Raw genomic sequence first — 15,000 nt, 5'->3', positions numbered from 1 at the left:
TCTATGTGTTTACATTAAAACATTCATGTTCATACTGGATTAATATATGCTACTTTTAAACATTCATGCAGAGAGGGAAATCACAATTAAGTCAATTGACCAAAACTGTATTTATGAAACAGTTATTAAGCATTTCAAAACAGAAAGTGCAAGATTGTCAGACATTTTAAAACAAGCTATGACTGCACTTTTGTGCATGATGTCACACAAGATATTTCAATAACTGTCAAATAAAAATTAGCTGCCTAATAGGAAATCGAATAGTGTATGTCCTTCGCTATGTGGTAGGTTACAACGGACGTTATCTCCTTCTGTTGTTGACTATTTTTTTCATACAGTGTTGATGTGGAAATGGTTGCCTCGACATTTTGTTGTTGTGGCACTGAACGGAGATGTTGACATGCGGAGTTTCAAGTACTCTTCATTCTCTAGCGCAGGGGTGCCCATTACGTCGATCGCGATCGACTGGTCGATCTCGGAGGGTGTGTCAGTCGATCTCAAGCCAGGCATTAAAAAATTGACATAAAAATGAGCAATCATCAATCATACCAAGACTTCACTTTCGTCAGTTGTTTGACATTCTCGGCACCCGAGGATCTTGTGAGATGACGCTGGCTGCTGCGAGCTCATATTTAAGAAAAAAATCACTAACAGGGCGGACGCAGAGAAACACATTTTATTTCTAGAGACTCCGTACCTACTGTCAAAACTCTAAAGACCGACAGCACAGTTCCTGTCTTCACCATAAAAGACTTGTTTCATCCTGCCTGTGCTAACAAAATAAGAGTCTCAGAAAGCTAGCGTGCACAAGCTAGCAAGCTACGGAGTTTGATGCCAATGTATTTCTCCCCCGGCCTTAGCGACCGCTTTCTCACTTGCTTGCCCACCCGCACAGTCACTGACGTCACTCACCTGCTGCCAGACATCAAAGGGCCACACACATATGCTACTCTCATAACAAAGTGTTTAAAAACGAGTATGCAAGTTGGACAAATGAGATGCCAAATCCAACCACTTTCATGTGGTATTGGACAGAAAGGAGGACTTTTTTTTTTCCTCCATTTGAAAATGCGGACGTTATCAGCACCACTGTCTAATTCCAATCAATGCAGGTCATCAGCATCAAATACACCAACTTATATTCTTGTCTTCATGAAAGAAAGGAATCTATGTGTGTTAAACATGCTTGTATTATCATTAAACACCATTAACTTGTTAACAAAAATGTCTCTTTCATAAATAAATAAATATAAATTATAAATAGGAATGAGGTAGATCTCCTCGACTTGGTCAATTGAAAAGTAGCTCACCTGCAGAAAAAGTGTGAGCGCCCCTGCTCTAGCGCATTGGTTCTCAAATGGGGGTAAGCCTACTGAGCCTAGTCTATAAAATCCGCTACACCTCCTTGATACCGAAGTACATGTCAAATTAGTTCCTTAACGTAAATGACCGCCATAACCACAACACCAGGGGGAGCTCCACAAACCACGTTAAACCCAGATTTCGATCTAACAAAGGTCTTAACTCATTCTCTTTCTATGCCACATCAATGTGGAATGCACTCCCAACAGGTATAAAAGTAAGTGCATCTCTATATTCCTTCAAAACCGCTCTAAAACAACACCTCCAGGCAACTTCAACACTTTACTAATACCCTCCTCCATTCACATCCCATCTCCCCGGATTATAAACAACTCAAATGTACTTCTAATGTATATACTTGTTCTTATGCTATGTGAACTCACTATGTTCTCTGCTGGCTGTACATATCCTACTAAGTAAGACCTACACTGTTTCAATGTCCACATTTCTCTGTTGATGCAATTGTTGATGACTGAAGTACTGATATCAACCAAAGCTCCTCATCCCACCCCCCGGATTGTAAATAATGTAAATAATTCAATGTACATACTATGATGATTAACTTGTGTGATGACTGTATTATGTTGATAGTATATATTTGTACCATGAATTGTTGAAAAACTTATTGGGGTGTTACCATTTAGTGGTCAATTGTACGGAATATGTACTGTACTGTGCAATCTACTAATAAAAGTATCAATCAATCAATCAATCTATTGAATACAACTTCAAGAAAATATGAATGTAGGCTCATAAACTGTGAAATAAAAATACAACAATGCAATATTCAGTGTTGACAGCTAGACTTTTTGTGGACATGTTCCATAAATATTGATGTTAAAGATTGTTCAGAATTAAGTTCATGAATCCAGATGGATCTCTATTACAATCCCCAAAGAGGGCACTTTAAGTTGATGATTACTTCTATGTGTAGAAATCTTTATTTATAATTGAATGACTTGTTTATTTTTCAACAAGTTTTTAGTTATTTTTTATATCTTTTTTTTCCAGAATAATTCAAGAAAATAGAGAGTACATATGGCAGAAAATAGACATAAACAAAGAGAGGTAGCTAACAAAGAAGTAGTCAAGTAATAGACAGGTATCATCTATTGCTGTATGGTGAGAGATTATACAGCTAGATGGAGTGGGGAATGAAGGAGTTCTTGAATCGAACACTGTGGGAAGGAAGCTGAAGGAGCCTGTTGAGGTATGAGCTCCGCTGTCCCTCAATTGTCTGGTGGTGTGGGTGGGCAGAATTGTCCATGGTGGCGAGCAATGTCCTCCTGTCCCTCACTGACACAAACGCCTCCAACTGCGTGATAATAGTTTGGCCAGCTTTCCGGATCAGTTTGTCAATCTGGTTTAAGTCCCTTTTGCTGGTGCTGCTCCCTCAACAAACCACTGCAAAGTACAGGGCACTGGCCACTCAAGACTGATAAAAGATCTCCAACAGCTTGCTGAACACATTTAAGGACTTAGATTTCTTTTTTGTCAGAGTTAGTTTGTGTCGAACCCCAAGATGCAGAGATGGAGGCAGGCATGGAGTGAGAAAACATGATTTAATATAAAATACTAGAACACAACCAAACAAAATGGTACGAACAAAAAGCGTGCACATGGGCGGATAACAAACAAAAAAGGCTAGCATGGAAGCTAGCAGGTATCTAGAGGGAAATACAAGTAGTACTTATAATAAGAAAATAAACTGGAAGCAGGGAACAAAAGACACAGTAAGCTAAAAACATCTAACTAAATATAGCTTACCGCAACGCTGCATTGACTCGACAAGATACGACACGACATTTTTAGACCAGTTGATCTGCTGTTTCTTTTCTTTTTCTTCTATGTCCCATTCTCCCTTGTGGAGGGGGTCCGGTCCGATCCGGTGGCCATGTACTGCTTGCCTGTGTATCGGCTGGGGACATCTCTGCGCTGCTGATCCGCCTCCGCTTGGGATGGTTTCCTGCTGGCTCCGCTGTGAACGGGACTCTCGCTGCTGTGTTGGATCCGCTTTAGACTGGACTCTCGCGACTGTGTTGGATCCGTTATGGATTGAACTTTCACAGTATCATGTTAGACCCGCTCGACATCCATTGCTTTCCTCCTCTCCAAGGTTCTCATAGTCATCATTGTCACCGACGTCCCACTGGGTCATTATTGTCACCGATGTCCCACTGGGTGTGAGTTTTCTTTGCCCTTATGTGGGCCTACCGAGGATGTCGTAGTGGTTTGTGCAGCCCTTTGAGACACTAGTGATTTAGGGCTATATAAGTAAACATTGATTGATTGATTGAATGACAAGAGCGACAAGAAGTGACATCGACAAGACAATAATCCAGCACTGACTGGAAGACAAAGCAGGTACACATAGGAGCGGGCTGATTGACAACGGGTGTGGCCAGGTGCCAATCAGCCGCATTTGAGGGGAAACAAAGCACTCAGGGAGACACACAGGAAGCTGAATCAAAATAAGAGTGCTGAGAGGAACTAAGGACAGGAAATACTAAACACACAGAGGAAAACCTAAAACACAAACAAACTGTCAGTGGCAAGCCTGACACTTTTATTGTCATGCAGATTTGAACTTTACAGTACAGATAAGAACGACATTTTGTTTCATCAGCTCGTTGTAGTGCAGTATAAAAGAGCAAGAAGGTGCAGATATAAGTACATAGATTACTGTACAGATAAATATATTGCACTTTTTAAATGTTTATGGATGTATGTTCTATTGCAGGGGTGCCCACACTTTTTCTGCAGGCGAGCTACTTTTCAATTGACCAACTCGAGGGATCTACCTCATTTATATATATCATTTATATTTATTTATTTATTAATGAAAGAGACATTTTTGTAAACAAGTTAAATGTGTTTAATGATAATACAAGCATGTGTAACACATATAGATGTCTTTCTTTCACAAAGACAAGAATATAAGTTGGTGTATTACCTGATTCTGATGACTTGCATTGATTGGAATCAGACAGTAATGATGATAACGCCCACATTTTCAAATGGAGGAGAAAAAAAGTTGTCCTATCTGTACAATACCACATGAAAGTGGTTGGTTTTTGGCATCTAATTCATCCAGCTTCCATACACTTTACAAGAAAAACATTGGCGGCAAATTCCATAGCTTGCTTGATTGACATTCACGGCACCCGAGGGTCTTGTGAGATGACGCTGGCTGCTGCCACTTCATTATTATGAAAAAAATGACAGAGAGGAAGGCGAGAAACACTTTTTATTTCAACAGACTTTCGCGCCGTCCCTTCCGTCAAAACTCTAAAGGCCGACTGCACATTTCCTATCTTCACAATAAAAGCCCTGCTTCATGCTGCCTGCACTAACAAAATAAGAGTCTCGGAAAGCTGGCGTGCACAAGTGATGTGCACGCCAGCTTTCTGAGGGATCGCTTGTGCACGCCAGTTTTCCGAGACTCTGTATTTAGTTAGCGCAGGCAGCATGAAGCAGGGCTTTTATTGTGAAGATAGGAAATGTGCAGTCGGCCTTTAGAGTTTTGACGGAAGGTACGGCGCGAGAGTTTGTTGAAATAAAAAGTGTTTCTCGCCTTCCTCTCGGTCATATTTTAATAATAATGATCTTGCAGCAACCAGCGTCATCTCACAAGACCCTCCGGTACCGTGAATGTCATTTAAGTGACGTCTTGGTGAAGATTGATGATCACTAATTTTTAGGTCTATTTTTTTTAAAAGCCTGGCTGGATATCGACTGACACACCCCCCGCGGTCGACTGGTAGCTCGCGATCGACGTAATGGGCACCCCTGTTCTAATGTCTTTATATTCCAGTGAGTTAATCCATTTTTGAGGGGATTATTATGATGCGTTCAAGAAACACACATGGTAAATGATCAATAACAAACATTCCCTGTATCAACAGTTAACCCGTTTTCTTAATCCGATTTTGTGCAAAGTTAGTCCTACAGTGTTTGGTGTGAATGGACACATGTTGCTCCAAGTGGTGAGATGGCACACATGCCACCTCTGTGTTAGTACACACGGTTGTGTGTTTGAGGCACAGCTGACGTCAAGCGTGCAAGCCTCTGTGCATTTCTTTTCCTCCGTTATTTGGTTTGGCTGAAATAAATGTGTAGCTGGCAGGCGCGATGTCACACTAACAGACACGCTACATCAGGGACATTCAACTAAATTGTTGTGGGGGCCACATTTACGGATTTCTCCCATTACTTACTTTGTATATTCTGGAGAACCACCATCCTTTACAGCAGGGGTGCCCATTACGTCGATCGCGAGCTACCAGTCGACCGCGGGGGGTGTGTCAGTCGATCTCGAGCCAGGCTTTTAAAAAAAATAGACCTAAAAATTAGTGATCATCAATCTTCACCAAGACGTCACTTAAATGACATTCACGGTACCGGAGGGTCTTGTGAGATGACGCTGGCTGCTGCAAGATCATTATTATTAAAATATGACCGAGAGGAAGGCGAGAAACACTTTATATTTCAACAGACTCTCGCGCCGTACCTTCCGTCAAAACTCTAAAGGCCGACTGCACATTTCCTATCTTCACAATAAAAGCCCTGCTTCATGCTGCCTGCGCTAACTAAATACAGAGTCTCGGAAAACTGGCGTGCACAAGCGATCCCTCAGAAAGCTGCATTAAAACTACTCTTAGAAGTACAATTTATCCCAAAAATAATTCTGTGGTTGATGTCCCATGTTGTTTGCATCTCATCCTGTCCATGTCCTTAGTTTTTGGCCATCAAATTGTGGAGCTCCACCACATCATCCATCCATCCATCCATTTTCTACCGCTTATTCCACCACATCATACAAAACCCAAAACCAGTGAAGTTGGCACGTTGTGTAAATCGTAAATAAAAACAAAATACAATTATTTGCTAATCCTTCTCAACCTATATTCAATTGAATAGACTGCAAAGACAATATTATTCACGTTCTTCATTAAAGGCCTACTGAAATGAGATTTTCTTATTTAAACGGGGATAGCAGGTCCATATTATGTGTCATACTTGATCATTTCGCGATATTGCCATATTTTGGCTGAAAGGATTTAGTAAAGAACTTCGACGATAAAGTTTGCAACTTTTGGTCGCTAATAAAAAAACCTTGCCTGTACCGGACGTAGCAGACGATGTGCGCGTGACGTCACGGGTTGTAGGGCTCCTCACATCCTCACATTGTTTACAATCATGGCCACCAGCAGCGAGAGCGATTCGGACCGAAAAAGCGACAATTTCCCCAATAATTTGAACGAGGATGAAAGATTTCTGGATGAAGATAGTGAGAGTGAAGGACTAGAAAAAAAAAAAAAGAGAGGGCAGTGGGAGCGAATCAGATGTTATTAGACACATTTCATCCATTTTCTACCGCTTATTCCCTTTCGGGGTCGCGGGGGGCGCTGGTGCCTATCTCAGCTACAATCGGGCGGAAGGCAGGGTACACCCTGGACAAGTCGCCACCTCATCGCAGGGCCAACACAGAATGACAGACATTCACGCACTAGGGCGAATTAGGTGTTGCCAATTAACCTATCCCCAGGTGTATATCTTTGGAAGTGGGAGGAAGCCGGAGTACCCGGAGGGAACCCACGCATTCACGGGGAGAACATGCAAACTCCACACAGAAAGATCCGAAGCCTGGATTTGAACCCAGGACTGCAGGAACTTCGTATTGTGAGGCAGACGCACTAACCCCTCTGCCACCGTGAAGCCCATTAGACACATTTACTAAGATAATTCTGGGAAATCCCTTATCGGCTTATTGTGTTACTAGTGTTTTAGTGAGATTACATAGTTGTACCTGAAAGTCGGAGGGAAGCCACAGAGGAGGCAAGAGAGTCGCAGCAGCCTCTTTGACAGCTGCAGGAGGAACGACACAAGCTCCGCTCATGTCTACGGTCAGAGCCGACTTATTACCACAATTTTCTCACCGAAACCTGCCAGTTGACATGTGGTAGAGAACCATGTTCGCTCGATATTAAAGCTTCACCATCATCTTTGGGGAATGTAAACAAAGAAACACCGGCTGTGTTTGTTCAACATCTTTCGTCTTTGTATTCTCCATTATTCATTGAACGAATTGGAAAAGTTTCACCAACACAGATGTCCAGAATATTGTGTAATTATGCGATTAAAGCAGACGACTTTTAGCCGTGATCGGTGCTGGAAGAACATGTCCGCTATAACCCGTGACGTCACGAGCACGCGTCATCATTCCGCGACGTATTCAGCAGGATACTTCGCAGGAAATTTAAAATTGCAATTTAGTAAACTAAAAAGGCCGTATTGGCATTTGTTGCAATGTTAATATTTCATCATTGATATATAAACTATCAGACTGCGTGGTCGGTAGTAGTGGCTTTCAGTAGGCCTTTAAACTTAATTTTTTTTCTAATAATCATTAACTTAAAATTTAAGGGCAGCAACACATTGCAAATAAGTTGGCACAGGGGCATTGTTACCACTGTGTTACATGGCCTTTCCTTTAAACGTTTGGGAACTGAGAAGATGAATTTTTTACGCTTTTCAGGTGGAATTCTTTCCTATTCTTGCATGATGTACTGCTTATGTTGTTCAACAGTCCGGGGTCTTGAATGTCATATTTTAGGCTTTGTAACGCTCCACACATTTTCAACGGGAGACAGGTCTGGACTACAGGCAGGACAGTCTAGTACTCTTTTACTACGAAGCCACGCTGTTGTAACACGTGCAAATGTGGCTTGGCTCTGTCTTGCTGATATAAGCAGGGGCGTCCATGAAAAAAAACGTAACTTGGATGGCAAAATATTTTGCTCCAAAACTTAAATGTACTTTTTAGCATTAATAGTACCTTCACAGATGTGTAAGTTACCCATGCCTTTGGCACTAATACACCCCCTTACCATCACAGCTCTGGCTTTTGAACTTTGCGCCCAAAACAATCCAGATAGTTCTTTTCCTCTTTGGTCCGTAGGACACAATGTCCACAGTTTCCAAGAACAATTTGAAATGTGGACTCGTCAGACCACAGAACACTTTTCCACTTTGCATCAGTCCATCTTAGATGAGCTTGGGCCCAGCTTAGCCGGCACCGGCTTTGCATAGTAGAGTTTTAACTTGCACTTACAGATGAAGCGACGGACTGTAGTTACTGACAGTGGTTTTGTGAAGTGTTCCTGAGCCCATGTGGTGATATCCTTTACACACTGATGTCGCTTTTTGATGCAGTACCGCCTGAGGGGTCAAAGGTCCATAATATCATCGCATACGTGCAGTGATTTCTCCAGATTCTCTGAACCTTTTGATGATATTACGCACCGTTGATGGTGAAATCCCGAAATTCCTATCAATATCTTGTTGAGAAATGTTGTTCTTAAACTGTTCAACAATTTGGTCTTGCATTTGTTCACCAAATGGTGACTCTTGCCCCATCCTTGTTTGTGAATGACTGAGTATTTTATGGACGCTGCTTTTATACCCAATCATGTTCCCAACTAGCCTGTTCATCTGTGAGATGTTTCAAATAAGTGTTTGATGAGCATCTTCACTTTTGTCAGTCTTTTTTGCCTCTTTTGCCAGCTTTTTTAAAAAATGTTGCCGGCATCAAATTCCAAATGAGCTAATATTTGCAAAAAATAACAAAGTTTACCAGTTGGAACGTTAGGTATCTTTTTTTTTTTTTGCAGTCTATTCAATTGAATATAGGTTCAAAATGATTTGCAAATCATTGTATTTTGTTTTATTTACAATTTACACAACGTGCCAACTTTACTGGTTTTGAGTTTTGTTAATTGATCATGTGGTCAACAGAAATGATGGGTTTTCCAGTGGTGGTGTAACAGTACACCATATCAAATTTCGTACATATCTCATTTAAGGTTACATATCTATTAATTTCTGGTATAATATGTTTTATGTAGCTCTGCGTTTTAGGTAAAAAAGCAAGTTATTGTGATAATCTCTGAAGTTGTGCCTTAAGCTTAGTTATTAAAGGAGAACATTATCATCAGACCTATGTAAGTGTCAATATATACCTTGAAGTTGCAGAAAAAAGACCATATGTTTTTTAACCGATTTCCGAACTATAAAAGGGTGAATTTGGCGATTGAAATGCTTTCAATTGTTCGCTGTCGGAGCGATGACCTTTCACCCGTGACGTCACAACAGGAAGCAATCCGCCATTTTCTCAAACACATTACACACACCAAGTCAAATCAGCTTTATTTTCCGTTTTTTCGACGGTTTTCCGTACCTTGGAGACATTATGCCTCGTCGGTGTGTTGTCGGAGGGTGTAACAACACGAACGGAGACGGATTCAAGTTGATTTACGTGGAGTGTGTTAATCAGACATATCAATGGTCACGGCACGCTAATCGATGCTAACGTGCTATTTAGGCTAGCTGTATGTACATATTGCATCATTAGGCCTCATTTGTAGCTATATTTGCATCCAGCCTTTCCTTCCACCCACATTTAATGCCAAACAAACACATACCAATCGACGGATTCAAGTTGCACTAGTGGTCAAAAGATGCAATCGTTGGTTAAAAGGCGATCGCCGAATTCGCCCTCGTTGCCGCTGTCTGTCGTGATATGGCTCAATAGCTTCAGTTTCTTCTTCAATTTCGTTTTCGCTATCTGCCTCCACACTCCAACCATCCGTTTCAAAACATGCGTAATATGTTGAATCGCTTAAGCCGCTGAAATCCGAGTCTGAATCCGAGCTAATGTCGCTATATCTTTCTGTTCTATCCACCATGTTTGTTTGTATTGGCGTCACGCAGTGACGTCACAGGAAAATGGACGGGTGGATATAGCGATGGTGTAAATCAGGCACATTGAAGCTTTTTTTCGGGATATTGCGTGATGGGTAACATTTTGAAAAAAACTTCGAAAAATAAAATAAGACACTGGGAACTGATTTTTACTGGTTCTAACCCTTCTGAAATTGTGATAATGTTCCCCTTTAACTAGTAGCATTATCACTGGAGGGCTAGAGGGCAAAGACTTGCTAAGCATGGTACTCACATAGCTGGATGAGTGGGGGTAGGGTTATGTCATATACCATATATTGAAAGTGATATACATCTTGAATTATAAAATGTATTTAATATGTATATGTATATATATATATATATATGCATATGTATATGTCCGCCCTGAGATCGGTAGGTTGTGAGTCATACCCAAAAATGGGACCCATTACCTCCATGCTTGGCACTCAGCATTTAGGGTTGGAATTGAGGGTTAAATCACCAAAAATGATTCCCGGGCGCGGCCACCGCTGCTGCTCCCTGCTCCCCTCACCTCCCAGGGGGTGATCAAAGATGATGGGTCCAATGCAGAGAATAATTTCGCCACACCTAGTGTGTGTGTGATAATCATTGGTACTTTAACATTAATAAGAATGAAAAAAATAAAAATAAAAATTATATAAATCTGGCCGACGATCGAGAGTTTAATGCTATCGTTATATTGTGATAATTAATGTTGATGACTAAGGTTTCGAATAACGGCGTTATATGATAACGGTGTCACTAAAGTTGTCACTTTTGCTTGTAATGAGTAATCTAATTATTTATATGTGTGTACAGTACAGGCCAAAAGTTTGGACACACCTTCTCATTCAATGGGTTTTATTTATTTTCAGATTGTCACTGAAGGCATCACAACTATGAATGAACACGTGGGGTTATGTACTTAACAAAAAAAAAAAGGTGAAATAACTGAAAATATGTTTTATATTCTAGTTTCTTCAAAATAACCTCTCTTTGCTCTGATTACTGCTTTGCACACTCTTGGCATTCTCTCAATGAGCTTTAAGCACACCTGTGAAGTGAAAAGTATTTCAGGTGACTACCTCTTGAAGCTCATCGAGAGAATGCCAAGAGTTAATCGTATTTGTATTAGCTTTAGGTGTTGTTTGCTAAAAAGTTATAATTTAGATAGGTCAAGTTAGCTGTCATTTAATGTATATTCTATCATTACAACAACATGCCTGCAAATTGTTCGTTGCTTCTCTTGGACTACTTGTTATATGTTTCGCTTTGAAAAATGTTACTGTGAGGACATTGCAAACAGCACCTTTAACGAGTGCAAACAAAATCCAGTGTAAAGATTCAACAGAGCAGCCGTAACTGCCCGTAAACTGCGAGTCTGAGCTATCAAACACAGCTGAGCTAACGCTGCTCTGTCTGTACGCTAACATCGTATGTTGCTTAGAAACAGGCACTGCCTTTTGAAGACATGTACACACACAACGTATCAAAAGCATATGCCAGATATTTGAAATTATTTCAAATTAACACAATTATTGCTTCCTGTAATTACATTTATTACATAGTCATTCCATTAATAATTCAATTACTTTTTTCCGGGAAAGTAACACATATTTATAATTAATTACTTTTTAAAATACATTTTCCAATCCATGTTGATGACGCTTTCTCGTTGTGTCCTGCAAATTTGACAGCGACAAGCGAACAAACGAGTCCTCAACACAATGTAGCATTCTCATTGGTCCAGCCAGTGGCTGATGTCCCTCCACATTGTGAAGATGCTTCTGAATCACTAATCGTTATCTCTGTGGCACCCAAAAAATGTATGTGTTTTACAAATATCACCACTGGAGGATGAGAAATAGCTAAACATGCAACACTGTATAGGGAATATGCTAACCCAAGGGTCGACAACCCAAAATGTTGAAAAAGCCGTATAGGACTAAAAAAATTACAAAAAGTCTTGAGCCGCAAAAATTAAAAGCCTTGCAGAAGTGATATAATGAAGTCAATACATGATGTAAGTGTCTATATTAGCTATATTAGCCTACTATGAAAATGAGTATGTGTTGCAGGCTGAAGCAAATCTTCGTTGACAGAAATGTTGAAATTCTAAATATTTTCACAACTTTGGAAAACATTAGTAAAACAAAGGCTTCTCAGTGGGTGGGATAACTCCTGGAAGTTACTGTCTTAGAATGGCCAAAGGTATAGATGTGTGTGTCCAGGATGGATTTATTACAGTCTTTGGCAAGCTGGGTAACATTTGCAACATGGCACACAGAAATGCAGCCAATACATCAATACATACAGATAGGTATGTTATATATATATATATATATATATATATATATATATATATATATATATATATATATATATATATATATATATATATATATATATATATATATATATATATATATATATATATATATATATATATATATATATATATATATATATATATATATATATATATATATATATAGCAAACCACACTAGCAGGGCTTGCTGCTAGTGGGGTGTATAATATAGTCAGGTCGTATCATGGGTGCAAAGGATTCTGGGTATTTGTTGTCTTGCGTTTATGTTGTGTTACTGTGAGGATGTTCTCCCGAGATGTGTTCGTCATTCTTGTTTGGTGTGGCTTCACAGTGTGGCGCATATTAGTAAGAGTGTTTAAATTTTTTTTATATCACAACCATTAGTGTACTCTGTATCACCCAGTATGCCTTGCAGTCATATGCATGTGTCAGTGGAAGCAAGACACAACATATTGCTGGACTTGCAAGTAAACTGTACATGTTGTAGAAGGTGTCAAAGACAAAGGCTTCATAGCACGCCCCAATACTCATTAACTGGGTGACTGCCGGCAGACATATTTCAGAATGTATACGTCAACTAATGTCTTCTTCGCTTTGTGACACAGGTCCAAAATGGCTCTTCGATCGGTAAAAGTTATCGATATCTAAACCATGTATATCATATATTTCCAAATGGTTCAACCGGCACCCGCCCAAATCTATTTAAAATCAATTTTTTCGTCATGTCACCCGCCCGATCCGCGGTTAATTCGCAGACTCCGCGAATGAGACCGCAATATATATATATACATATATATCTTGATTGGATTATCCAGAGAATAGTGCTCGATACCGTGGTAGAGCGCAATATGTAGGTGTGGGAAAAATCACAAGACTACTTCATCTCTACAGAACTGTTTCATGAGGGGTTCCCTCAATCATCAATCTCCTGATGATTGAGGGAACCCCTCATGAAACAGTTCTGTAGAGATGAAGTAGTCTTGTGATTTTTCCCACACTTACATACATATATATATATATATATATATATATATATATATATATATATATATATATATATGTAAATTGGCCCTAGTGTGTGAATGTGAGTGTGAATGTTGTCTGTCTATCTGTGTTGGCCCTGCGATGAGGTGGCGTCTTGTCCAGGGTGTACCCTGCCTTCTGCCCGATTGTAGCTGAGATAGGCGCCAGCGCCCCCCGCGACTCCGAAAGGGAATAAGCGGTAGAAAATGGATGGATGGATGGATATATATATATATATATATATATATATATATATATATATATATGCAGTACAGATATTATTTTTTTTACATAGGTTTCTATTTGACTTTATTAAATGTTGGGATATATTTGGTGCTTTGCAGGAGGGGATAGAAAGAAGACAGCAGAGGAAATATAGTGTCCATCCATCCATCCATCATCTTCCGCTTATCCGAGGTCGGGTCGCGGGGGCAACAGCCTAAGCAGGGAAACCCAGACTTCCCTCTCCCCAGCCACTTCGTCTAGCTCTTCCCGGGGGATCCCGAGGCGTTCCCAGGCCAGCCGGGAGACATAGTCTTCCCAACGTGTCCTGGGTCTTCCCCGTGGCCTCCTACCGGTTGGACGTGCCCTAAACACCTCCCTCGGGAGGCGTTCGGGTGGCATCCTGACCAGATGCCCGAACCACCTCATCTGGCTCCTCTCCATGTGAAGGAGCAGCAGCTTTACTTTGAGTCCCTCCCGGATGGCAGAGCTTCTCACCCTATCTCTAAGGGAGAGCCCCGCCACACGGCGGAGGAAACTCATTTCGGCCGCTTGTACCCGTGATCTTATCCTTTCGGTCATGACCCAAAGCTCATGACCATAGGTGAGGATGGGAACGTAGATCGACCGGTAAATTATAAATATAGTGTCGATATATGTAAATATATCGACATCTGGAATGCTTTCACTATATACTCCAATACAATAGTGTATACTTTCCGTATATACTCCAATACTGCTTTAAAATGTTTCATTATGTTGCATTCGAATCACAATGGACCTTTTCTCTATACCCCAAAATCCACAAAGCAGGCATCCAATATTCTATGATAGTCTTGCACTAACCCATTTATGATCTACTTATGCAGAACATGGCCACAATCAGGAGGAAGGCTGCGTTAACAAGACCATGTTGCCTGGTTTATCAACCGTCAAAGCGGGGCGGAGTAAAGGGGTAATGGACACCAGACCCCCGTCACACAACAAGCTGATCAAGAAAGATCATCACAGGAAGACTCACAGCTACAAGGTGGAGTCCGTGTCAGAGGGAACCGATATGGATATGCACAACTTTTCAGTGGAGAACAAAAGGGAGATGGAGTATGTAAGTCAAATCTAATTTTTGTAGACATCTTCAGACACACATTTACATTTAAAACAACCTGCTGTGGTGTAAAACTAGTCATCATAGTTAGGATTTATGTTCATTTCAATTCTGTTATCTTGCAATACATGAACACCTTTAGATACATAGAGTATTGTGGCTGTCTAATAGCAGTGTACATGACCAAAAAATTAA

General features: G+C 40.5%; 1 protein-coding gene across 1 annotated transcript in view; it reads left to right on the top strand.

Annotated features, from left to right (window-relative positions):
* Positions 1 to 15,000, top strand: part of LOC133540819 (insulin-like growth factor-binding protein 3) — an 80,477-nt gene that overhangs the window by 5,933 nt on the left and 59,544 nt on the right. The window contains exon 2 of the mRNA XM_061883770.1: positions 14,570 to 14,805. Coding sequence (XP_061739754.1) covers positions 14,570 to 14,805 — 236 coding nt within the window. The remainder of the gene's footprint in view (positions 1 to 14,569; positions 14,806 to 15,000) is intronic.

Source organism: Nerophis ophidion, linkage group LG22, assembly GCF_033978795.1.
Source record: "Nerophis ophidion isolate RoL-2023_Sa linkage group LG22, RoL_Noph_v1.0, whole genome shotgun sequence".
NCBI lineage: Eukaryota > Metazoa > Chordata > Actinopteri > Syngnathiformes > Syngnathidae > Nerophis > Nerophis ophidion.
Note: the sequence above shows the minus strand (reverse complement) of the source record. Positions and strands in the feature narration are given on the sequence as shown.